General features: G+C 57.5%; 1 protein-coding gene across 1 annotated transcript in view; it reads left to right on the top strand.

Moving 5' to 3' along the window:
* LOC140369439 (uncharacterized) overlaps window positions 1–26,318 on the top strand; it is a 77,058-nt gene that overhangs the window by 7,502 nt on the left and 43,238 nt on the right. Inside the window, exons 2-4 of the mRNA XM_072456786.1 lie at window positions 16,055–16,161; window positions 19,395–19,578; window positions 20,884–20,952. Of these exons, the coding sequence (XP_072312887.1) occupies window positions 16,055–16,161; window positions 19,395–19,578; window positions 20,884–20,952 (360 nt within the window). The remainder of the gene's footprint in view (window positions 1–16,054; window positions 16,162–19,394; window positions 19,579–20,883; window positions 20,953–26,318) is intronic.

Here is a 26,318-nt window from a genome sequence, read left to right as displayed (position 1 = left end):
TGCACGTGCTCAGTGGAGTCGAGCGTCTGCACGTGCTCAGTGGAGTCGAGGCGTCTGCCGTGCACGTGCTCAGTGGAGGTCGAGGCGTCTGCACGGGCTTGCGTCTGCACGTGCTCAGTGGAGTCGAGGCGTCTGCACGTGCTCAGTGGAGTCGAGGCGTCTGCACGTGCTCAGTGGAGTCGAGGCGTCTGCACGTGCTCAGTGGAGTCGAGGCGTCTGCACGTGCTCAGTGGAGTCGAGGCGTCTGCACGTGCTCAGTGGAGTCGAGGCGTCTGCACGTGCTCAGTGGAGTCGAGGCGTCTGCACGTGCTCAGTGGAGTCGAGGCGTCTGCACGTGCTCAGTGGAGTCGAGGCGTCTGCACGTGCTCAGTGGAGTCGAGGCGTCTGCACGTGCTCAGTGGAGTCGAGGCGTCCTGCACGTGCTCAGTGAGTCGAGGCGTCTGCACGTGCTCAGTGGAGTCGAGGCGTCTGCACGTGCTCAGTGGAGTCGAGGCGTCTGCACGTGCTCAGTGGAGTCGAGGCGTCTGCACGTGCTCAGTGGAGTCGAGGCGTCTGCACGTGCTCAGTGGAGTCGAGGCGTCCTGCACGTGCTCAGTGGAGTCGAGGCGTCTGCACGTGCTCAGTGGAGTCGAGGCGTCTGCACGTGCTCAGTGGAGTCGAGGCGTCTGCACGTGCTCAGTGGAGTCGAGGCGTCTGCACGTGCTCAGTGGAGTCGAGGCGTCTGCACGTGCTCAGTGGAGTCGAGGCGTCTGCACGTGGTCTGCAGTGCTCAGTGGAGTCGAGGCGTCTGCACGTGCTCAGTGGAGTCGAGGCGTCTGCACGTGCTCAGTGGAGTCGAGGCGTCTGCACGTGCTCAGTGGAGTCGAGGCGTCTGCACGTGCTCAGTGGAGTCGAGGCGTCTGCACGTGCTCAGTGGAGTCGAGGCGTCCTGCACGTGCTCAGTGGAGTCGAGGCGTCTGCACGTGCTCAGTGGAGTCGAGGCGTCTGCACGTGCTCAGTGGAGTCGAGGGCGTCTGCACGTGCTCAGTGGAGTCGAGGCGTCTGCACGTGCTCAGTGGAGTCGAGGCGTCTGCACGTGCTCAGTGGAGTCGAGGCGTCTGCCGTGCGTCTGCACGTGCTCAGTGGAGTCGAGGCGTCTGCACGTGCTCAGTGGAGTCGAGGCGTCTGCACGTGCTCAGTGGAGTCGAGGCGTCTGCACGTGCTCAGTGGAGTCGAGGCGTCTGCACGTGCTCAGTGGAGTCGAGGCGTCTGCACGTGCTCAGTGGAGTCGAGGCGTCTGCACGTGCTCAGTGGAGTCGAGGCGTCTGCACGTGCTCAGTGGAGTCGAGGCGTCTGCACGTGCTCAGTGGAGTCGAGGCGTCTGCACGTGCTCAGTGGAGTCGAGGCGTCTGCACGTGCTCAGTGGAGTCGAGGCGTCTGCACGTGCGTCTGCACGTGCTCAGTGGAGTCGCGAGGCGTCTGCACGTGCTCAGTGGAGTCGAGGCGTCTGCACGTGCTCAGTGGAGTCGAGGCGTCTGCACGTGCTCAGTGGAGTCGAGGCGTCTGCACGTGCTCAGTGGAGTCGAGGCGTCTGCACGTGCTCAGTGGAGTCGAGGCGTCTGCACGTGCTCAGTGGAGTCGAGGCGTCTGCACGTGCTCAGTGGAGTCGAGGCGTCTGCACGTGGCCGGCTCAGTGGAGTCGAGGCGTCTGCACGGTGCGTCTGCACGTGCTCAGTGGAGTCGAGGCGTCTGCACGTGCTCAGTGGAGTCGAGGCGTCTGCACGTGCTCAGTGGAGTCGAGGCGTCTGCACGTGCTCAGTGGAGTCGAGGGCGTCTGCACGTGCTCAGTGGAGTCGAGGCGTCTGCACGTGCTCAGTGGAGTCGAGGCGTCTGCACGTGCTCAGTGGAGTCGAGGCGTCTGCACGTGCTCAGTGGAGTCGAGGCGTCTGCACGTGCTCAGTGGAGTCGAGGCGTCTGCACGTGCTCAGTGGAGTCGAGGCGTCTGCACGTGCTCAGTGGAGTCGAGGCGTCTGCACGTGCAGTCTGCACGTGCTCAGTGGAGTCGAGGCGTCTGCACGTGCGTCCTGCACGTGCTCAGTGGAGTCGAGGCGTCTGCACGTGCTCAGTGGAGTCGAGGCGTCTGCACGTGCTCAGTGGAGTCGAGGCGTCTGCACGTGCTCAGTGGAGTCGAGGCGTCTGCACGTGCTCAGTGGAGTCGAGGCGTCTGCACGTGCTCAGTGAGTCGAGGCGTCTGCACGTGCTCAGTGGAGTCGAGGCGTCTGCACGTGCTCAGTGGAGTCGAGGCGTCTGCACGTGCGTCTGCACGTGCTCAGTGGAGTCGAGGCGTCTGCACGTGCTCAGTGGAGTCGAGCTCTGCACGTGCTCAGTGGAGTCGAGGCGTCTGCACGTGCTCAGTGGAGTCGAGGCGTCTGCACGTGCTCAGTGGAGTCGAGGCGTCTGCACGTGCTCAGTGGAGTCGAGGCGTCTGCACGTGCTCAGTGGAGTCGAGGCGTCTGCACGTGCTCAGTGGAGTCGAGGCGTCTGCACGTGCTCAGTGGAGTCGAGGCGTCTGCACGTGCTCAGTGGAGTCGAGGCGTCTGCACGTGCTCAGTGGAGTCGAGGCGTCTGCACGTGCTCAGTGGAGTCGAGGCGTCTGCACGTGCTCAGTGGAGTCGAGGCGTCTGCGAGCGTCTGCACGTGCTCAGTGGAGTCGAGGCGTCTGCACGTGCGGTCTGCACGTGCTCAGTGGAGTCGAGGCGTCTGCACGTGCTCAGTGGAGTCGAGGCGTCTGCACGTGCTCAGTGGAGTCGAGGCGTCTGCACGTGCTCAGTGGAGTCGAGGCGTCTGCACGTGCTCAGTGGAGTCGAGGCGTCTGCACGTGCTCAGTGGAGTCGAGGCGTCTGCACGTGCTCAGTGGAGTCGAGGCGTCTGCACGTGCTCAGGGAGTCGAGGCGTCTGCACGTGCTCAGTGGAGTCGAGGCGTCTGCACGTGCTCAGTGAGTCGAGGCGTCTGCACGTGCTCAGTGGAGTCGAGGCGTCTGCACGTGCTCAGTGGAGTCGAGGCGTCTGCACGTGCTCAGTGGAGTCGAGGCGTCTGCACGTGCTCAGTGGAGTCGAGGCGTCTGCACGTGCTCAGTGGAGTCGAGGCGTCTGCACGTGCTCAGTGGAGTCGAGGCGTCTGCACGTGCTCAGTGGAGTCGAGGCGTCTGCACGTGCTCAGTGGAGTCGAGGCGTCTGCACGTGCTCAGTGGAGTCGAGGCGTCTGCACGTGCTCAGTGGAGTCGAGGCGTCTGCACGTGCTCAGTGGAGTCGAGGCGTCTGCACGTGCTCAGTGGAGTCGAGGCGTCTGCACGTGCTCAGTGGAGTCGAGGCGTCTGCACGTGCTCAGTGGAGTCGAGCGTCTGCACGTGCTCAGTGGAGTCGAGGCGTCTGCACGTGCTCAGTGGAGTCGAGGCGTCTGCACGTGCTCAGTGGAGTCGAGGCGTCTGCACGTGCTCAGTGGAGTCGAGGCGTCTGCACGTGCTCAGTGGAGTCGAGGCGTCTGCACGTGCTCAGTGGAGTCGAGGCGTCTGCACGTGCTCAGTGGAGTCGAGGCGTCTGCACGTGCTCAGTGGAGTCGAGGCGTCTGCACGTGCTCAGTGGAGTCGAGGCGTCTGCACGTGCTCAGTGGAGTCGAGGCGTCTGCACGTGCTCAGTGGAGTCGAGGCGTCTGCACGTGCTCAGTGGAGTCGAGGCGTCTGCACGTGCTCAGTGGAGTCGAGGCGTCTGCACGTGCTCAGTGGAGTCGAGGCGTCTGCACGTGCTCAGTGGAGTCGAGGCGTCTGCACGTGCTCAGTGGAGTCGAGGCGTCTGCACGTGCTCAGTGGAGTCGAGGCGTCTGCACGTGCTCAGTGGAGTCGAGGCGTCTGCACGTGCTCAGTGGAGTCGAGGCGTCTGCACGTGCTCAGTGGAGTCGAGGCGTCTGCACGTGCTCAGTGGAGTCGAGGCGTCTGCACGTGCTCAGTGGAGTCGAGGCGTCTGCACGTGCTCAGTGGAGTCGAGGCGTCTGCACGTGCTCAGTGGAGTCGAGGCGTCTGCACGTGCGTCTGCACGTGCTCAGTGGAGTCGAGGCGTCTGCACGTGCTCAGTGGAGTCGAGGCGTCTGCACGTGCTCAGTGGAGTCGAGGCGTCTGCACGTGCTCAGTGGAGTCGAGGCGTCTGCACGTGCTCAGTGGAGTCGAGGCGTCTGCACGTGCTCAGTGGAGTCGAGGCGTCTGCACGTGCTCAGTGGAGTCGAGGCGTCTGCACGTGCTCAGTGGAGTCGAGGCGTCTGCACGTGCTCAGTGGAGTCGAGGCGTCTGCACGTGCTCAGTGGAGTCGAGGCGTCTGCACGTGCTCAGTGGAGTCGAGGCGTCTGCACGTGCTCAGTGGAGTCGAGGCGTCTGCACGTGCTCAGTGGAGTCGAGGCGTCTGCACGTGCTCAGTGGAGTCGAGGCGTCTGCACGTGCTCAGTGGAGTCGAGGCGTCTGCACGTGCTCAGTGGAGTCGAGGCGTCTGCACGTGCTCAGTGGAGTCGAGGCGTCTGCACGTGCTCAGTGGAGTCGAGGCGTCTGCACGTGCTCAGTGGAGTCGAGGCGTCTGCACGTGCTCAGTGGAGTCGAGGCGTCTGCACGTGCTCAGTGGAGTCGAGGCGTCTGCACGTGCTCAGTGGAGTCGAGGCGTCTGCACGTGCTCAGTGGAGTCGAGGCGTCTGCACGTGCTCAGTGGAGTCGAGGCGTCTGCACGTGCTCAGTGGAGTCGAGGCGTCTGCACGTGCTCAGTGGAGTCGAGGCGTCTGCACGTGCTCAGTGGAGTCGAGGCGTCTGCACGTGCTCAGTGGAGTCGAGGCGTCTGCACGTGCTCAGTGGAGTCGAGGCGTCTGCACGTGCTCAGTGGAGTCGAGGCGTCTGCACGTGCTCAGTGGAGTCGAGGCGTCTGCACGTGCTCAGTGGAGTCGAGGCGTCTGCACGTGCTCAGTGGAGTCGAGGCGTCTGCACGTGCTCAGTGGAGTCGAGGCGTCTGCACGTGCTCAGTGGAGTCGAGGCGTCTGCACGTGCTCAGTGGAGTCGAGGCGTCTGCACGTGCTCAGTGGAGTCGAGGCGTCTGCACGTGCTCAGTGGAGTCGAGGCGTCTGCACGTGCTCAGTGGAGTCGAGGCGTCTGCACGTGCTCAGTGGAGTCGAGGCGTCTGCACGTGCTCAGTGGAGTCGAGGCGTCTGCACGTGCTCAGTGGAGTCGAGGCGTCTGCACGTGCTCAGTGGAGTCGAGGCGTCTGCACGTGCTCAGTGGAGTCGAGGCGTCTGCACGTGCTCAGTGGAGTCGAGGCGTCTGCACGTGCTCAGTGGAGTCGAGGCGTCTGCACGTGCTCAGTGGAGTCGAGGCCGTCCTGCACGTGCTCAGTGGAGTCGAGGCGTCTGCACGTGCTCAGTGGAGTCGAGGCGTCTGCACGTGCTCAGTGGAGTCGAGGCGTCTGCACGTGCTCAGTGGAGTCGAGGCGTCTGCACGTGCTCAGTGGAGTCGAGGCGTCTGCACGTGCTCAGTGGAGTCGAGGCGTCTGCACGTGCTCAGTGGAGTCGAGGCGTCTGCACGTGCTCAGTGGAGTCGAGGCGTCTGCACGTGCTCAGTGGAGTCGAGGCGTCTGCACGTGCTCAGTGGAGTCGAGGCGTCTGCACGTGCTCAGTGGAGTCGAGGCGTCTGCACGTGCTCAGTGGAGTCGAGGCGTCTGCACGTGCTCAGTGGAGTCGAGGCGTCTGCACGTGCTCAGTGGAGTCGAGGCGTCTGCACGTGCTCAGTGGAGTCGAGGCGTCTGCACGTGCTCAGTGGAGTCGAGGCGTCTGCACGTGCTCAGTGGAGTCGAGGCGTCTGCACGTGCTCAGTGGAGTCGAGGCGTCTGCACGTGCTCAGTGGAGTCGAGGCGTCTGCACGTGCTCAGTGGAGTCGAGGCGTCCTGCACGTGCTCAGTGGAGTCGAGGCGTCTGCACGTGCTCAGTGGAGTCGAGGCGTCTGCACGTGCTCAGTGGAGTCGAGGCGTCTGCACGTGCTCAGTGGAGTCGAGGCGTCTGCACGTGCTCAGTGGAGTCGAGGCGTCTGCACGTGCTCAGTGGAGTCGAGGCGTCTGCACGTGCTCAGTGGAGTCGAGGCGTCTGCACGTGCTCAGTGGAGTCGAGGCGTCTGCACGTGCTCAGTGGAGTCGAGGCGTCTGCACGTGCTCAGTGGAGTCGAGGCGTCTGCACGTGCTCAGTGGAGTCGAGGCGTCTGCACGTGCTCAGTGTGGAGTCGAGGCGTCTGCCGGCGTCTGCACGTGCTCAGTGGAGTCGAGGCGTCTGCACGTGCTCAGTGGAGTCGAGGCGTCTGCACGTGCTCAGTGGAGTCGAGGCGTCTGCACGTGCTCAGTGGAGTCGAGGCGTCTGCACGTGCTCAGTGGAGTCGAGGCGTCTGCACGTGCTCAGTGGAGTCGAGGCGTCTGCACGTGCTCAGTGGAGTCGAGGCGTCTGCACGTGCTCAGTGGAGTCGAGGCGTCTGCACGTGCTCAGTGGAGTCGAGGCGTCTGCACGTGCTCAGTGGAGTCGAGGCGTCTCTGCGTCTGCACGTGCTCAGTGGAGTCGAGGCGTCTGCACGGTCTGCACGTGCTCAGTGGAGTCGAGGCGTCTGCACGTGCTCAGTGGAGTCGAGGCGTCTGCACGTGCTCAGTGGAGTCGAGGCGTCTGCACGTGCTCAGTGGAGTCGAGGCGTCTGCACGTGCTCAGTGGAGTCGAGGCGTCTGCACGTGCTCAGTGGAGTCGAGGCGTCTGCACGTGCTCAGTGGAGTCGAGGCGTCTGCACGTGCTCAGTGGAGTCGAGGCGTCTGCACGTGCTCAGTGGAGTCGAGGCGTCTGCACGTGCTCAGTGGAGTCGAGGCGTCTGCACGTGCTCAGTGGAGTCGAGGCGTCTGCACGTGCTCAGTGGAGTCGAGGCGTCTGCACGTGCTCAGTGGAGTCGAGGCGTCTGCCGCACGTGCTCAGTGGAGTCGAGGCGTCTGCGAGTCTGCACGTGCTCAGTGGAGTCGAGGCGTCTGCACGTGCTCAGTGGAGTCGAGGCGTCTGCACGTGCTCAGTGGAGTCGAGGGCGTCTGCACGTGCTCAGTGGAGTCGAGGCGTCTGCACGTGCTCAGTGGAGTCGAGGCGTCTGCACGTGCTCAGTGGAGTCGAGGCGTCTGCACGTGCTCAGTGGAGTCGAGGCGTCTGCACGTGCTCAGTGGAGTCGAGGCGTCTGCACGTGCTCAGTGGAGTCGAGGCGTCTGCACGTGCTCAGTGGAGTCGAGGCGTCTGCACGTGCTCAGTGGAGTCGAGGCGTCTGCACGTGCTCAGTGGAGTCGAGGCGTCTGCGGCACGTGCTCAGTGGAGTCGAGGCGTCTGCACGTGCTCAGTGGAGTCGAGGCGTCTGCACGTGCTCAGTGGAGTCGAGGCGTCTGCACGTGCTCAGTGGAGTCGAGGCGTCTGCACGTGCTCAGTGGAGTCGAGGCGTCTGCACGTGCTCAGTGGAGTCGAGGCGTCTGCACGTGCTCAGTGGAGTCGAGGCGTCTGCACGTGCTCAGTGGAGTCGAGGCGTCTGCACGTGCTCAGTGGAGTCGAGGCGTCTGCACGTGCTCAGTGGAGTCGAGCGTCTGCCGTGCGTCTGCACGTGCTCAGTGGAGTCGAGGCGTCTGCACGTGCGTCTGCACGTGCTCAGTGGAGTCGAGGCGTCTGCACGTGCTCAGTGGAGTCGAGGCGTCTGCACGTGCTCAGTGGAGTCGAGGCGTCTGCACGTGCTCAGTGGAGTCGAGGCGTCTGCACGTGCTCAGTGGAGTCGAGGCGTCTGCACGTGCTCAGTGGAGTCGAGGCGTCTGCACGTGCTCAGTGGAGTCGAGGCGTCTGCACGTGCTCAGTGGAGTCGAGGCGTCTGCACGTGCTCAGTGGAGTCGAGGCGTCTGCACGTGCTCAGTGGAGTCGAGGCGTCTGCACGTGCTCAGTGGAGTCGAGGCGTCTGCACGTGCTCAGTGGAGTCGAGGCGTCTGCACGTGCGTCTGCACGTGCTCAGTGGAGTCGAGGGCCGGGTCTGCACGTGCTCAGTGGAGTCGAGGCGTCTGCACGTGCTCAGTGGAGTCGAGGCGTCTGCACGTGCTCAGTGGAGTCGAGGCGTCTGCACGTGCTCAGTGGAGTCGAGGCGTCTGCACGTGCTCAGTGGAGTCGAGGCGTCTGCACGTGCTCAGTGGAGTCGAGGCGTCTGCACGTGCTCAGTGGAGTCGAGGCGTCTGCACGTGCTCAGTGGAGTCGAGGCGTCTGCACGTGCTCAGTGGAGTCGAGGCGTCTGCACGTGCTCAGTGGAGTCGAGGCGTCTGCACGGCTCAGGGAGCGTCTGCACGTGCTCAGTGGAGTCGAGGCGAGGCGTCTGCACGTGCTCAGTGGAGTCGAGGCGTCTGCACGTGCTCAGTGGAGTCGAGGCGTCTGCACGTGCTCAGTGGAGTCGAGGCGTCTGCACGTGCTCAGTGGAGTCGAGGCGTCTGCACGTGCTCAGTGGAGTCGAGGCGTCTGCACGTGCTCAGTGGAGTCGAGGCGTCTGCACGTGCTCAGTGGAGTCGAGGCGTCTGCACGTGCGTCTGCACGTGCTCAGTGGAGTCGAGGTTGCCGTGCGTCTGCACGTGCTCAGTGGAGTCGAGGCGTCTGCACGTGCTCAGTGGAGTCGAGGCGTCTGCACGTGCTCAGTGGAGTCGAGGCGTCTGCACGTGCTCAGTGGAGTCGAGGCGTCTGCACGTGCTCAGTGGAGTCGAGGCGTCTGCACGTGCTCAGTGGAGTCGAGGCGTCTGCACGTGCTCAGTGGAGTCGAGGCGTCTGCACGTGCTCAGTGGAGTCGAGGCGTCTGCACGTGCTCAGTGGAGTCGAGGCGTCTGCACGTGCTCAGTGGAGTCGAGGCGTCTGCACGTGCTCAGTGGAGTCGAGGCGTCTGCACGTGGTCTGCACGTGCTCAGTGGAGTCGAGGCGTCTGCACGTGCGTCTGCACGTGCTCAGTGGAGTCGAGGCGTCTGCACGTGCTCAGTGGAGTCGAGGCGTCTGCACGTGCTCAGTGGAGTCGAGGCGTCTGCACGTGCTCAGTGGAGTCGAGGCGTCTGCACGTGCTCAGTGGAGTCGAGGCGTCTGCACGTGCTCAGTGGAGTCGAGGCGTCTGCACGTGCTCAGTGGAGTCGAGGCGTCTGCACGTGGTCTGCCGTGTCAGTGGAGTCGAGGCGTCTGCACGTGATCTGCACGTGCTCAGTGGAGTCGAGGCGTCTGCACGTGCTCAGTGGAGTCGAGGCGTCTGCACTGTGCTTCAGTGGAGTCGAGGCGTCTGCACGTGCTCAGTGGAGTCGAGGCAGTCTGCACGTGCTCAGTGGAGTCGAGGCGTCTGCACGTGCTCAGTGGAGTCGAGGCGTCTGCACGTGCTCAGTGGAGTCGAGGCGTCCTGCACGTGCTCAGTGGAGTCGAGGCGTCTGCACGTGCTCAGTGGAGTCGAGGCGTCTGCACGTGCTCAGTGGAGTCGAGGCGTCTGCACGTGCTCAGTGGAGTCGAGGCGTCTGCACGTGCTCAGTGGAGTCGAGGCGTCTGCACGTGCTCAGTGGAGTCGAGGCGTCTGCACGTGCGTCTGCACGTGCTCAGTGGAGTCGAGGCGTCTGCACTGGTCTGCACGTGCTCAGTGGAGGTCGAGGCGTCTGCACGTGCTCAGTGGAGTCGAGGCGTCTGCACGTGCTCAGTGGAGTCGAGGCGTCTGCACGTGCTCAGTGGAGTCGGAGGCGTCTGCACGTGCTCAGTGGAGTCGAGGCGTCTGCACGTGCTCAGTGGAGTCGAGGCGTCTGCACGTGCTCAGTGGAGTCGAGGCGTCTGCACGTGCGTCTGCACGTGCTCAGTGGAGTCGAGGCGTCTGCACGTGCGTCTGCACGTGCTCAGTGGAGTCGAGGCGTCTGCACGTGCTCAGTGGAGTCGAGGCGTCTGACGTGCTCAGTGGAGTCGAGGCGTCTGCACGTGCTCAGTGGAGTCGAGGCGTCCTGCACGTGCTCAGTGGAGTCGAGGCGTCCTGCACGTGCTCAGTGGAGTCGAGGCGTCTGCACGTGCTCAGTGGAGTCGAGGCGTCTGCACCGTGCTCAGTGGAGTCGAGGCGTCTGCACGTGCTCAGTGGAGTCGAGTCGTCCTGCACGTGCTCAGTGGAGTCGAGGCGTCTGCACGTGCTCAGTGGAGTCGAGTCGTCTGCACGTGCTCAGTGGAGTCGAGGCGTCTGCACGTGCTCAGTGGAGTCGAGGCGTCTGCACGTGCTCAGTGGAGTCGAGGCGTCTGCACGTGCTCAGTGGAGTCGAGGCGTCTGCACGTGCTCAGTGGAGTCGAGGCGTCTGCACGTGCTCAGTGGAGTCGAGGCGTCTGCACGTGCTCAGTGGAGTCGAGGCGTCTGCACGTGCTCAGTGGAGTCGAGGCGTCTGCACGTGCTCAGTGGAGTCGAGGCGTCTGCACGTGCTCAGTGGAGTCGAGGCGTCTGCACGTGCTCAGTGGAGTCGAGGCGTCTGCACGTGCTCAGTGGAGTCGAGGCGTCTGCACGTGCTCAGTGGAGTCGAGGCGTCTGCACGTGCTCAGTGGAGTCGAGGCGTCTGCACGTGCTCAGTGGAGTCGAGGCGTCTGCACGTGCTCAGTGGAGTCGAGGCGTCTGCACGTGCTCAGTGGAGTCGAGGCGTCTGCACGTGCTCAGTGGAGTCGAGGCGTCTGCACGTGCTCAGTGGAGTCGAGGCGTCTGCACGTGCTCAGTGGAGTCGAGGCGTCTGCACGTGCTCAGTGGAGTCGAGGCGTCTGCACGTGCTCAGTGGAGTCGAGGCGTCTGCACGTGCTCAGTGGAGTCGAGGCGTCTGCACGTGCTCAGTGGAGTCGAGGCGTCTGCACGTGCTCAGTGGAGTCGAGGCGTCTGCACGTGCTCAGTGGAGTCGAGGCGTCTGCACGTGCTCAGTGGAGTCGAGGCGTCTGCACGTGCTCAGTGGAGTCGAGGCGTCTGCACGTGCTCAGTGGAGTCGAGGCGTCTGCACGTGCTCAGTGGAGTCGAGGCGTCTGCACGTGCTCAGTGGAGTCGAGGCGTCTGCACGTGCTCAGTGGAGTCGAGGCGTCTGCACGTGCTCAGTGGAGTCGAGGCGTCTGCACGTGCTCAGTGGAGTCGAGGCGTCTGCACGTGCTCAGTGGAGTCGAGGCGTCTGCACGTGCTCAGTGGAGTCGAGGCGTCTGCACGTGCTCAGTGGAGTCGAGGCGTCTGCACGTGCTCAGTGGAGTCGAGGCGTCTGCACGTGCTCAGTGGAGTCGAGGCGTCTGCACGTGCTCAGTGGAGTCGAGGCGTCTGCACGTGCTCAGTGGAGTCGAGGCGTCTGCACGTGCTCAGTGGAGTCGAGGCGTCTGCACGTGCTCAGTGGAGTCGAGGCGTCTGCACGTGCTCAGTGGAGTCGAGGCGTCTGCACGTGCTCAGTGGAGTCGAGGCGTCTGCACGTGCTCAGTGGAGTCGAGGCGTCTGCACGTGCTCAGTGGAGTCGAGGCGTCTGCACGTGCTCAGTGGAGTCGAGGCGTCTGCACGTGCTCAGTGGAGTCGAGGCGTCTGCACGTGCTCAGTGGAGTCGAGGCGTCTGCACGTGCTCAGTGGAGTCGAGGCGTCTGCACGTGCTCAGTGGAGTCGAGGCGTCTGCACGTGCTCAGTGGAGTCGAGGCGTCTGCACGTGCTCAGTGGAGTCGAGGCGTCTGCACGTGCTCAGTGGAGTCGAGGCGTCTGCACGTGCTCAGTGGAGTCGAGGCGTCTGCACGTGCTCAGTGGAGTCGAGGCGTCTGCACGTGCTCAGTGGAGTCGAGGCGTCTGCACGTGCTCAGTGGAGTCGAGGCGTCTGCACGTGCTCAGTGGAGTCGAGGCGTCTGCACGTGCTCAGTGGAGTCGAGGCGTCTGCACGTGCTCAGTGGAGTCGAGGCGTCTGCACGTGCTCAGTGGAGTCGAGGCGTCTGCACGTGCTCAGTGGAGTCGAGGCGTCTGCACGTGCTCAGTGGAGTCGAGGCGTCTGCACGTGCTCAGTGGAGTCGAGGCGTCTGCACGTGCTCAGTGGAGTCGAGGCGTCTGCACGTGCTCAGTGGAGTCGAGGCGTCTGCACGTGCTCAGTGGAGTCGAGGCGTCTGCACGTGCTCAGTGGAGTCGAGGCGTCTGCACGTGCTCAGTGGAGTCGAGGCGTCTGCACGTGCTCAGTGGAGTCGAGGCGTCTGCACGTGCTCAGTGGAGTCGAGGCGTCTGCACGTGCTCAGTGGAGTCGAGGCGTCTGCACGTGCTCAGTGGAGTCGAGGCGTCTGCACGTGCTCAGTGGAGTCGAGGCGTCTGCACGTGCTCAGTGGAGTCGAGGCGTCTGCACGTGCTCAGTGGAGTCGAGGCGTCTGCACGTGCTCAGTGGAGTCGAGTCGTCCTGCACGTGCTCAGTGGAGTCGAGGCGTCTGCACGTGCTCAGTGGAGTCGAGGCGTCTGCACGTGCTCAGTGGAGTCGAGGCGTCTGCACGTGCTCAGTGGAGTCGAGGCGTCTGCACGTGCTCAGTGGAGTCGAGGCGTCTGCACGTGCTCAGTGGAGTCGAGGCGTCTGCACGTGCTCAGTGGAGTCGAGGCGTCTGCACGTGCTCAGTGGAGTCGAGGCGTCTGCACGTGCTCAGTGGAGTCGAGGCGTCTGCACGTGCTCAGTGGAGTCGAGGCGTCTGCACGTGCTCAGTGGAGTCGAGGCGTCTGCACGTGCTCAGTGGAGTCGAGGCGTCTGCACGTGCTCAGTGGAGTCGAGGCGTCTGCACGTGCTCAGTGGAGTCGAGGCGTCTGCACGTGCTCAGTGGAGTCGAGGCGTCTGCACGTGCTCAGTGGAGTCGAGGCGTCTGCACGTGCTCAGTGGAGTCGAGGCGTCTGCACGTGCTCAGTGGAGTCGAGGCGTCTGCACGTGCTCAGTGGAGTCGAGGCGTCTGCACGTGCTCAGTGGAGTCGAGGCGTCTGCACGTGCTCAGTGGAGTCGAGGCGTCTGCACGTGCTCAGTGGAGTCGAGGCGTCTGCACGTGCTCAGTGGAGTCGAGGCGTCTGCACGTGCTCAGTGGAGTCGAGGCGTCTGCACGTGCTCAGTGGAGTCGAGGCGTCTGCACGTGCTCAGTGGAGTCGAGGCGTCTGCACGTGCTCAGTGGAGTCGAGGCGTCTGCACGTGCTCAGTGGAGTCGAGGCGTCTGCACGTGCTCAGTGGAGTCGAGGCGTCTGCACGTGCTCAGTGGAGTCGAGGCGTCTGCACGTGCTCAGTGGAGTCGAGGCGTCTGCACGTGCTCAGTGGAGTCGAGTCGTCCTGCACGTGCTCAGTGGAGTCGAGGCGTCTGCACGTGCTCAGTGGAGTCGAGGCGTCTGCACGTGCTCAGTGGAGTCGAGGCGTCTGCACGTGCTCAGTGGAGTCGAGTCGTCCTGCACGTGCTCAGTGGAGTCGAGGCGTCTGCACGTGCTCAGTGGAGTCGAGTCGTCCTGCACGTGCTCAGTGGAGTCGAGGCGTCTGCACGTGCTCAGTGGAGTCGAGGCGTCTGCACGTGCTCAGTGGAGTCGAGGCGTCTGCACGTGCTCAGTGGAGTCGAGGCGTCTGCACGTGCTCAGTGGAGTCGAGGCGTCTGCACGTGCTCAGTGGAGTCGAGGCGTCTGCACGTGCTCAGTGGAGTCGAGGCGTCTGCACGTGCTCAGTGGAGTCGAGGCGTCTGCACGTGCTCAGTGGAGTCGAGGCGTCTGCACGTGCTCAGTGGAGTCGAGGCGTCTGCACGTGCTCAGTGGAGTCGAGGCGTCTGCACGTGCTCAGTGGAGTCGAGTCGTCCTGCACGTGCTCAGTGGAGTCGAGGCGTCTGCACGTGCTCAGTGGAGTCGAGGCGTCTGCACGTGCTCAGTGGAGTCGAGGCGTCTGCACGTGCTCAGTGGAGTCGAGGCGTCTGCACGTGCTCAGTGGAGTCGAGGCGTCTGCACGTGCTCAGTGGAGTCGAGGCGTCTGCACGTGCTCAGTGGAGTCGAGGCGTCTGCACGTGCTCAGTGGAGTCGAGGCGTCTGCACGTGCTCAGTGGAGTCGAGGCGTCTGCACGTGCTCAGTGGAGTCGAGGCGTCTGCACGTGCTCAGTGGAGTCGAGGCGTCTGCACGTGCTCAGTGGAGTCGAGGCGTCTGCACGTGCTCAGTGGAGTCGAGGCGTCTGCACGTGCTCAGTGGAGTCGAGGCGTCTGCACGTGCTCAGTGGAGTCGAGGCGTCTGCACGTGCTCAGTGGAGTCGAGGCGTCTGCACGTGCTCAGTGGAGGAGTTGTGCTGTGTTGCTTTTCTCGTGGTGTTATGGAGTTTAATGGCTTTGGTTTATTAACTTTACAAAGTCCGAGCGGAGGCGATGGGCCCCGGGGCCGTGTGGGACCAGATCCTTCAGAGCTGAGCAGAGTTTAGTCAATAGCATTATTTGCTCCAAGAGCTGCGTCTTGAGTTTTTTTTTATCGTTGTGGGGTTTGTTTTGGCTCTTCTTCCTGGTCGTCACTGGAGCCTCATCTCTGATTGGCTGCTGCGCCGTGTCCAACGCTCAAAACGCAGGATTCGCACCAGCGTCCACATCGTCTTTGAATGTGAACTGGACGCTTTATACCTCCAGGTCAAGTCTTTTTCACTGCAGCTCTTGCAGCTCTTGCAGCTCTTGCAGCTCCTGCAGCTCTTGCAGCTCTTGCAGCTCTGCAGCTCTTGCAGCTCCTGCAGCTCTTGCAGCTCTTGCAGCTCTTGCAGCTCTTGCAGCTCTTGCAGCTCTTGCAGCTCTTGCAGCTCTTGCAGCTCCTGCAGCTCTTGCAGCTCTTGCAGCTCTTGCAGCTCTTGCAGCTCTTGCAGCTCTTGCAGCTCTTGCAGCTCCTGCAGCTCCTGCAGCTCTTGCAGCTCTTGCAGCTCTTGCAGCTCTGCAGCTCTTGCAGCTCCTGCAGCTCTTGCAGCTCTTGCAGCTCTTGCAGCTCTTGCAGCTCTTGCAGCTCCTGCAGCTCCTGCAGCTCTTGCAGCTCTTGCAGCTCTTGCAGCTCTGCAGCTCTTGCAGCTCCTGCAGCTCTTGCAGCTCCTGCAGCTCTTGCAGCTCTTGCAGCTCTTGCAGCTCTTGCAGCTCTTGCAGCTCTTGCAGCTCTTGCAGCTCTTGCAGCTCTGCAGCTCTTGCAGCTCTTGCAGCTCTGCAGCTCTTGCAGCTCTTGCAGCTCTTGCAGCTCCTGCAGCTCTTGCAGCTCCTGCAGCTCTTGCAGCTCTTGCAGCTCTTGCAGCTCTTGCAGCTCTTGCAGCTCTTGCAGCTCTTGCAGCTCTTGCAGCTCTTGCAGCTCTTGCAGCTCCTGCAGCTCTTGCAGCTCTTGCAGCTCTGCAGCTCTTGCAGCTCCTGCAGCTCTTGCAGCTCTTGCAGCTCTTGCAGCTCTTGCAGCTCTGCAGCTCTTGCAGCTCTTGCAGCTCTTGCAGCTCTTGCAGCTCCTGCAGCTCTTGCAGCTCTTGCAGCTCTTGCAGCTCTTGCAGCTCTGCAGCTCTTGCAGCTCTTGCAGCTCTTGCAGCTCTTGCAGCTCTTGCAGCTCTGCAGCTCTGCAGCTCTTGCAGCTCTTGCAGCTCTTGCAGCTCTTGCAGCTCCTGCAGCTCTTGCAGCTCTTGCAGCTCTTGCAGCTCTTGCAGCTCTGCAGCTCTTGCAGCTCTTGCAGCTCTTGCAGCTCTTGCAGCTCTTGCAGCTCTGCAGCTCTTGCAGCTCTTGCAGCTCTTGCAGCTCTTGCAGCTCTTGCAGCTCCTGCAGAACACCTCATCATCTCTTTACACGGCTGTAACATGCCACACCCACAAACCTGTGCTACAGGAACTGAAAGAGTAAAGAAGTGATGCACGCTGGCGTATCCATGAGCAACACACTCCCCAATCCTTTTCTTTGACAGTGATGGTCAGAGGCTTCATGTGGAGAGTCACAGCCACATCTGTGCCAGTCTGCCTTAGGGCAGATGAATATCACGAGCATCTGCTCACCACTGAAAGATTGAGACATTTTATTGCTTGTATTTTTAGGAGAGAAGGGAAGCAGAGGAGAGCCGGGAGCTCAAGGACGCCCAGGGTTCAGTGGTGCGCCAGGACAAGACGGACTCCCGGGACCCAGAGGAGACCGAGGACCAATGGTATGTGAGGCCCAGCTGACTAAACCTCATCATGCTCAGACCTGCGACCTCCGTTCAGACAAAACCCACATGAGTTAAATTGTACTCGCTTGAGGTCACTTTCACTGTCCAGACACAGGACCCACAATCCCCCAAGTGTCAGCGCTCAATGCTGTCGCTGTTGTGTCCACACACGCCCCGAAACACGGGACATGAGGGACATGAGGGACATGAGGGACATGAGGGACATGAGGGACATGAGGGACATGAGGGACATGAGGGACATGAGGGGGGAACAACCCTCCAACAATCACAACTTTTAACACTTCTCTTCTTCTCGACGGGATCGGGGGGAAAGCACATGGCCTAATCGACGGGATCGGGGGGAAAGCACACGGCCTAATCGAGGGGATCGGGGGGAAAGCACACGGCCTAATCGACGGGATCGGGGGGAAAGCACAAGGCCTAATCGACGGGATCGGGCGGAAAGCACACGGCCTAATCGACGGAATCGGGGGGAAAGCACACGGCCTAATCGACAGGATCGGGGGGAAAGCACACGGCCTAATCGACGGGATTGGGGGAAAGCACACGGCCTAATCGACAGGATCGGGGGGAAAGCACACGGCCTAATCGACGGGATCAGGGGGAAAGCACACGGCCTAATCGAGGGGATCGGGGGGAAAGCACACGGCCTAATCGACGGGATATGGGGGAAAGCACACGGCCTAATCGAGGGGATCGGGGGGAAAGCACACGGCCTAATCGGCGGGATCGGGGGGAAAGCACACGGCCTAATCGACGGGATCGGGGGGAAAGCACACGGCCTAATCGACGGGATCGGGGGGAAAGCACATAGCCTAATCGGCGGGATCGGGGGGAAAGCACACGACCTAATCGACGGGATATGGGGGAAAGCACACGGCCTAATCGACGGGATCGGGGGGAAAGCACACGGCCTAATCGAGGGGATCGGGGGGAAAGCACACGGCCTAATCGACGGGATCTGGGGGAAAGCACACGGCCTAATCGAGGGGATCGGGGGGAAAGCACACGGCCTAATCGAGGGGATCGGGGGGAAAGCACACGGCCTGGGATGGGGGGAGCAGTTGTGTGCCCCACAGAGTCACGTGGGAGAGACGCAGTAACCAGCACTTATATAACCATGAGCTTCACATCCAAGAAGTATTTTAACCTTTGAACACAATCATGCCCCCCTGCCCATCTGAGGCCGGGGCTGCCCGATGGTGCTGCCCGGTGGTGCAGCCCGGTGGTGCTGCCCGGTGGTGCTGCCCGGTGGTGCAGCCCGGTGGTGCTGCCCGGTGGTGCTGCCCGGTGCCCGGTGGTGCTGCCCGGTGGTGCTGCCCGGTGGTGCTGGTGCTGCCGGTGGTGCAGCCCGGTGGTGCTGCCCGGTGGTGCTGCCCGGTGGTGCTGCCCGGTGGTGCTGCCCGGTGCCCGGTGGTGCTGCCCGGTGGTGCTGCCCGGTGGTGCTGGTGCTGCCGGTGGAGCTGTCCGGTGGTGCTGGTGCTGCCGGTGGAGCTGTCCGGTGGAGCTGTCCGGTGGAGCTGTCCGGTGGCAAACCACTATCACGTGTTTGGGGACTGACCTGTCAATCACAAATATGGCAGTATTGAGGAGGCAGATTATATTTGACATCGTCATGACGATGGAGACAACGGGAGGATATTTCCAGCAGCAGTGAAAGTCACGACTTCGTGGACTGGACCATGTGAGGATGTCCATGCTGGTACTGGGGACCATGTGAGGATGTCCATGCTGGTACCTGGGGACCATGTGAGGATGTCCATACTGGTACTGGGGACCATGTGAGGATGTCCATGCTGGTACTGGGGACCATGTGAGGATGTCCATGCTGGTACTGGGGACCATGTGAGGATGTCCATGCTGGTACTGGGGACCATGTGAGGATGTCCATGCTGGTACCTGGGGACCATGTGAGGATGTCCATACTGGTACTGGGGACCATGTGAGGATGTCCATGCTGGTACCTGGGGACCATGTGAGGATGTCCATGCTGGTACTGGGGACCATGTGAGGATGTCCATGCTGGTACCTGGGGACCATGTGAGGATGTCCATGCTGGTACCTGGGGACCATGTGAGGATGTCCATGCTGGTACTGGGGACCATGTGAGGATGTCCATGCTGGTACCTGGGGACCATGTGAGGATGTCCATGCTGGTACCTGGGGACCATGTGAGGATGTCCATGCTGGTACCTGGGGACCATGTGAGGATGTCCATGCTGGTACCTGGGGACCATGTGAGGATGTCCATGCTGGTACTGGGGACCATGTGAGGATGTCCATGCTGGTACCTGGGGACCATGTGAGGATGTCCATGCTGGTACCTGGGGACCATGTGAGGATGTCCATGCTGGTACCTGGGGACCATGTGAGGATGTCCATGCTGGTACCTGGGGACCATGTGAGGATGTCCATGCTGGTACTGGGGACCATGTGAGGATGTCCATGCTGGTACCTGGGGACCATGTGAGGATGTCCATGCTGGTACCTGGGGACCATGTGAGGATGTCCATGCTGGTACCTGGGGACCATGTGAGGATGTCCATGCTGGTACTGGGGACCATGTGAGGATGTCCATGCTGGTACCTGGGGACCATGTGAGGATGTCCATGCTGGTACCTGGGGACCATGTGAGGATGTCCATGCTGGTACCTGGGGACCATGTGAGGATGTCCATGCTGGTACCTGGGGACCATGTGAGGATGTCCATGCTGGTACCTGGGGACCATGTGAGGATGTCCATGCTGGTACCTGGGGACCAGCATGGTCTGATAATGTAAGACTTAAATTTAAATATTACACTGCTTGTCCCATTAGAAAAAAGGGGCACACGCTCTGTTACAAAATATTTATTTCCATCCAGCGTTGCATTATGGGAGAGTGCCAGCGTTGCATTATGGGAGAGTGCCCACTGCACAAAGCCTTCTCCAGCTCGTCCCAAACATTCTCACTGGGGCTCAGATCTGGAGTACTTTAGTTTCTTCTTCTCTTCAGATGTTTTCTCTGCTCGATGCCAATGATCCTTCCCACACACTGACATGTTCTCCATGACCACTGGGTTTGTCTTTCCACATGGTCAGTGAGGTTTGTATGTCATGTTGCAGCTGAATGTTCCTCACCTGCAGCAGTTCTCCAGTAGGAGACGACCTTCAGGGATGGACCTGGTCTTGTCCTGGTTTAAACTCCTGTGCTGCTGCTCTGTGTTTCAGGGCGACAGTGTGCCTGGGTTTACTGGCGACTCAGGACCTAGGGGCCAATCTGGACCTAAGGGCTTTCCTGGACCCGTGGGCCCTGTGGGGCCATCAGTCCCTGGGGCTGTGGGAGACAGAGGCCCCACTGGAGATGCTGGTCCTCCGGGAGCCCCAGGAACCCCTGGGCCTCCAGGGTCCAAAGGTAATTGCTGAGTGAAGGAACAGGAGCAGGAACAGGTTGAGGTCCACATGTGAGGATCTAAGTTCCAATCATCACTGAAACAGCATCAGCAGTGTCCAAAACAGTAGAAGAAGTAGAAAAATATGTGACCAGCAATGAACAGAGACAAGAGAACTAAAAATTAAAATATTGTTGATAGAATAAGTAGTCTTAATCAGAGGATAGAGCTCAAGCTGCCATACTTCCCCCAGAGTTGCTCCTAGGGCAGTGGAGCTGAAACTGTAGCTTTATATTTCTGTTCCTAACTGGTCTGAACATAAGTCATTTCAAAGAGGAACGTTTAAGCCTGGACTTAAATGAAGAGACTGTGTCGCCTCTTTAACATGGACAGGACTCTACCTCCTACAGTGCTTTTAGAGACTCTTGGGACGACCAGAAGGCTCTACCGCCTACTGTGCTTTTAGAGACTCTTGAGACCACCAGAAAGCTCTACCTCCTACTGTGCTTTTAGAGACTCTTGGCACCACCAGAAGGCTCTACCTCCTACTGTGCTTTTAGAGACTCTTGGGACCACCAGAAGGCTCAACTTCCTACTGTGCTTTTAGAGACTCTTGGGACCACCAGAAGGCTCAACTTCCTACTGTGCTTTTAGAGACTCTTGGCACCACCAGAAGGCTCGACTTCCTACTGTGCTTTTAGAGACTCTTGGGACCACCAGAAGGCTCTACCTCCTACTGTGCTTTTAGAGACTCTTGGCACCACCAGAAGGCTCGACTTCCTACTGTGCTTTTAGAGACTCTTGGCACCACCAGAAGGCTCGACTTCCTACTGTACTTTTAGAGACTCTTGGCACCAGCAGAAGGCCAGCATTTTGAGAGTGAAGAGCTCTGATTGGATGATATGGTTCTATAGCATCTTTGAGGTGGGAGGGGCCATGTCATTTATGGCTTTGTAAATCAGGAGGAGGAGTTCAAATGTGATTCTAAACTGGACAGGAGCCAGTGAAGAGACTCCAGCACCGGCGTAAAGTGCTCTCTTCTTTTAGTTCCTGTTTGTAATCTTGCTGCTGCATTTTGAACCAGTTAAAGCTTTTTATGGAGCTTTTAGGACCTGCTGTGAGCAGGAGTTACAGGAGAATCTGGGCAAGGCAAGTTTATTTGTAGAGCACAATTCTTACACAAGGCAATTCAAAGTCACAGAACAGGAAAATATGCATTAAAATAAGATGCTAAAATGATGTTAACATCTATGGATTTGCCATGAGTCTGTGTCTGTGTGCAATGTCAAGAGCCAGACCATCTTGACATTGGTCTGGTTCTGTTCCAGGAGAGCGTCTCCCATGTGTTCCGAAGAATCCTGGAGCTCCAGGGGAGAAAGGCGACGCTGGAAACACAGGTCTGTGCCTAACTTTTTAACATTTCATGTTTCTGTATTACTTTTTAATTAAGTTATGAGGAAATCAAAATCAAATTCTAAAAACACATCTACACCAAGATATTTTAATCTCCCGATTACAGCAGTCTGTTTTTGTTCGAAGATGATGCAATGTTCCATTTTTCCTTTTTCCTTTATTTATCTGTATCAGCAGCATTCATTCATTCATTTTGTGATTATACTTATAAAAGTTCTCTTTTTCATTTATTTTTCATTTAGCAACATATAAACAAACACAAGAGACCAGAGAGAGAAACGACATAGAATAAAAACAGTAGAAATCCAGCAAATAATAAAGCAAAAAAAAGAAAAATAAAAGCCAACAAAACCCCAAGAAACGTCACACTTTGGCCACAGTTTGTCACATTTTTCCATTTACAGATTAAGTCAGAATATAATCTTTTAACCATTTTGCGAATGTCCAGTACAATGTTAGAGCCTTTTTCACTGCAGCAGGAGGAGGCTCCAGAGAGAGCTGCTGGTTGTGTCCATGGCAGGAGTCCTGAGGCCCAAACACAGAGTCCTGAGGCCCAAACACAGAGTCCTGAGGCCCAAATGCAGTCCTGAGGCCCAAATACAGTCCTGAGGCCCAAACACAGAGTCCTGAGGCCCAAATACAGTCCTGAGACCCAAACACAGAGTCCTGAGGCCCAAATACAGAGTCGTGAGGCCCAAACACAGAATCCTGAGGCCCAAATACAGAGTCCTGAGACCCAAACACAGAGTCCTGAGGCCCAAACACAGAGTCCTGAGGCCCAAATGCAGTCCTGAGGCCCAAATACAGTCCTGAGGCCCAAACACAGAGTCCTGAGGCCCAAATACAGTCCTGAGACCCAAACACAGAGTCCTGAGGCCCAAATACAGAGTCGTGAGGCCCAAACACAGAATCCTGAGGCCGAAATACAGAGTCCTGAGACCCAAATACAGAGTCCTGAGACCCAAACACAGAGTCCTGAGACCCAAACACAGAGTCCTGAGACCCAAACACAGAGTCCTGAGACCCAAACACAGAGTCCTGAGGCCCAAATACAGAGTCCTGAGGCCCAAACACAGAGTCCTGAGGCCCAAACACAGAGTCCTGAGGCCCAAACACAGAGTCCTGAGGTACAAACACAGGGTCCTGAGGCCGAAATACAGAGTCCTGAGGCCCAAACACAGAGTCCTGAGGCCCAAACACAGAGTCCTGAGGCCCAAACACAGAGTCCTGAGGCCCAAACACAGAGTCCTGAGGCCCAAATACAGTCCTGAGGCCCAAACACAGAGTCCTGAGGCCCAAACACAGAGTCCTGAGGCCCAAACACAGAGTCCTGAGGCCCAAATACAGAGTCCTGAGGCCCAAACACAGAGTCCTGAGGCCCAAACACAGAGTCCTGAGGCCCAAACACAGAGTCCTGAGGCCCAAACACAGAGTCCTGAGGCCCAAATACAGAGTCCTGAGGCCCAAACACAGAGTCCTGAGGCCCAAACACAGAGTCCTGAGGCCCAAATACAGTCCTGAGGCCCAAATACAGTCCTGAGGCCCAAACAGAGTCCTGAGGCCCAAATACAGAGTCCTGAGGCCCAAACACGGAGTCCTGAGGCCCAAACACAGAGTCCTGAGGCCCAAATACAGTCCCGAGGCCCAAATACAGAGTCCTGAGGCCCAAATACAGTCCTGAGGCCCAAATACAGAGTCCTGAGGCCCAAACACAGAGTCCTGAGGCCCAAACACAGAGTCCTGAGGCCGAAATACAGAGTCCTGAGGCCCAAATACAGAGTCCTGAGGCCCAAACACAGAGTCCTGAGGTACAAACACAGGGTCCTGAGGCCGAAATACAGAGTCCTGAGGCCCAAACACAGAGTCCTGAGGCCCAAACACAGAGTCCTGAGGCCCAAACACAGAGTCCTGAGGCCCAAATACAGTCCTGAGGCCCAAACACAGAGTCCTGAGGCCCAAACACAGAGTCCTGAGGCCCAAACACAGGGTCCTGAGGCCGAAATACAGTCCTGAGGCCCAAACACAGAGTCCTGAGGCCCAAACACAGAGTTCTGAGGCCCAAACACAGAGTACTGAGGCCCAAAAACAGAGTCCTGATGCCCAAATACAGAGTCCTGAGGCCAAAACACAGAGTCCTGAGGCCCAAATACAGAGTCCGGAGGCCCAAATACAGAGTCCTGAGGCCCAAACACGGAGTCCTGATGCCCAAACACAGAGTCCTGAGGCCCAAATACAGTCCTGAGGCCCAAATACAGAGTCCGGAGGCCCAAACACAAAGTCCTGAGGCCCAAATACAGAGTGCTGAGGCCCAAACACAGAGTCCTGAGGTCCAAACACAGAGTCCTGAGGCCCAAATACAGTCCTGAGGCCCAAACACAGGGTCCTGAGGCCGAAATACAGAGTCCTGAGGCCCAAACACAGAGTCCTGAGGCCGAAATACAGAGTCCTGAGGCCCAAACACAGAGTCCTGAGGCCCAAACACAGAGTCCTGAGGCCCAAATACAGAGTGCTGAGGCCCAAACACTGAGTCCTGAGGCCCAAATACAGAGTGCTGAGGCCCAAACACTGAGTCCTGAGGCCCAAATACAGAGTCCTGAGGCCCAAACACAAAGTCCTGAGGCCCAAACACAGAGTCCTGAGGCCCAAATACAGTCCTGAGGCCCAAATACAGAGTCCGGAGGCCCAAACACAAAGTCCTGAGGCCCAAATACATGATAGTGGTTTGCCTCCTGCTGCCACACCCTCTCCAACAGTCTGCATGTCCCTGTGTGTACTGGACACAGATGTGATGCATTAAACATTGGTCCATTGTCTGGAGACAAAATGAATGTTGATAAAAGTGAATACTTCTCTCTCTGGCGCCCCCTCTGGCCTTTAGAAAGACCTACACACTGTGGCACTTCACTAGAACTAACTCTGTCCCTCGTTTTACGACTGTCAAGAAAAAGCACAAACGAATCACAAACTCTTGACTTTTTGGGCGTGGGCCTCTTTAGCAGGTAAAAGAGCGTGCATGGGCGGAGTAACAATTTGATTCTAGTTTTTCACTATACTCACTATACTCACTATACTCACTATACTCACTTTACTCACTATACTCACTATACTCACTTTACTCACTATACTCACTATACTCACCATACTCACTATACTCACTATACTCACTTTACTCACTATACTCACTATACTCACTTTACTCACTATACTCACTATACTCACTTTACTCACCATACTCACTATACTCACTTTACTCACTATACTCACTATACTCACTTTACTCACTATACTCACTATACTCACTTTACTCACCATACTCACTATACTCACTATACTCACTATACTCACTTTACTCACTTTACTCACTATACTCACTATACTCACTTTACTCACCATACTCACTATACTCACTATACTCACTATACTCACTATACTCACTATACTCACTTTACTCACTTTACTCACTATACTCACTTTACTCACTATACTCACTATACTCACTTTACTCACTATACTCACTATACTCACTATACTCACTTTACTCACTTTACTCACTATACTCACTTTACTCACTTTATTCACTTTACTCACTTCACTCACTATACTCACTTTACTCACTATACTCACTTTATTCACTATACTCACTATACTCACTTTACTCACTTTACTCACTTTACTCACTTTACTCACTTTACTCACTATACTCACTTTACTCACTATACTCACTTTACTCACTATACTCACTATACTCGCTTTACTCGCTTTACTCACTATACTCACTATACTCACTATACTCACTATACTCACTATACTCACTTTACTCACTTTACTCACTTTACTCACTTTACTCACTATACTCACTTTACTCACTATACTCACTTTACTCACTATACTCACTATACTCGCTTTACTCGCTTTACTCACTTTACTCACTTTACTCACTATACTCACTTTACTCACTATACTCACTATACTCACTATACTCACTATACTCACTTTATTCAGTATACTCACTATACTCACTTTACTCACTTTACTCACTATACTCACTTTACTCACTTTACTCACTTTACTCACTATACTCACTATACTCACTATACTCACTTTATTCACTTTATTCACTATACTCACTATACTCACTTTACTCACTATACTCACTTTACTCACTTTACTCACTTTACTCACTTTACTCACTTTACTCACTTTACTCACTATACTCACTTTATTCACTTTATTCACTGTACTCACTATACTCACTTTACTCACTTTACTCACTATACTCACTTTACTCACTTTACTCACTTTACTCACTATACTCACTTTACTCACTATACTCACTATACTCACTATACTCACTTTACTCACTATACTCACTATACTCACTATACTCACTTTACTCACTATACTCACTATACTCACTATACTCACTTTACTCACTATACTCACTATACTCACTTTACTCACTATACTCACTATACTCACTTTACTCACTATACTCACTTTACTCACTATACTCACTTTACTCACTATACTCACTTTACTCGCTTTACTCACTATACTCACTATACTCACTTTACTCACTATACTCACTATACTTACTATACTCACTTTACTCACTATACTCACTTTACTCACTATACTCACTTTACTCACTATACTCACTTTACTCACTATACTCACTTTACTCACTATACTCACTATACTTACTATACTCACTATACTCACTATACTCACTTTACTCACTATACTCACTATACTCACTTTACTCACTTTACTCGCTTTACTCGCTTTACTCGCTTTACTCGCTTTACTCACTTTACTCACTATACTCACTTTACTCACTTTACTCACTATACTCACTATACTCACTATACTCACTTTACTCACCATACTCACTATACTCACTTTACTCACTATACTCACTTTATTCACTTTATTCACTGTACTCACTATACTCACTTCACTCACTTTACTCACTATACTCACTATACTTACTATACTCACTATACTCACTATACTCACTATACTCACTTTACTCACTATACTCACTATACTCACTTTACTCACTTTACTCGCTTTACTCGCTTTACTCGCTTTACTCACTTTACTCACTATACTCACTTTACTCACTTTACTCACTATACTCACTATACTCACTATACTCACTTTACTCACCATACTCACTATACTCACTTTACTCACTATACTCACTTTATTCACTTTATTCACTGTACTCACTATACTCACTTTACTCACTTTACTCACTATACTCACTTTACTCACTATACTCACTATACTCACTTTACTCACTATACTCACTATACTCACTTTACTCACTATACTCACTTTACTC

This window comes from Eucyclogobius newberryi, unplaced genomic scaffold (assembly GCF_026437365.1).
Source record: "Eucyclogobius newberryi isolate DKJ021-1_F unplaced genomic scaffold, fEucNew1.0.hap1 SCAF_20, whole genome shotgun sequence".
NCBI lineage: Eukaryota > Metazoa > Chordata > Actinopteri > Gobiiformes > Gobiidae > Eucyclogobius > Eucyclogobius newberryi.
Note: the sequence above shows the minus strand (reverse complement) of the source record. Positions and strands in the feature narration are given on the sequence as shown.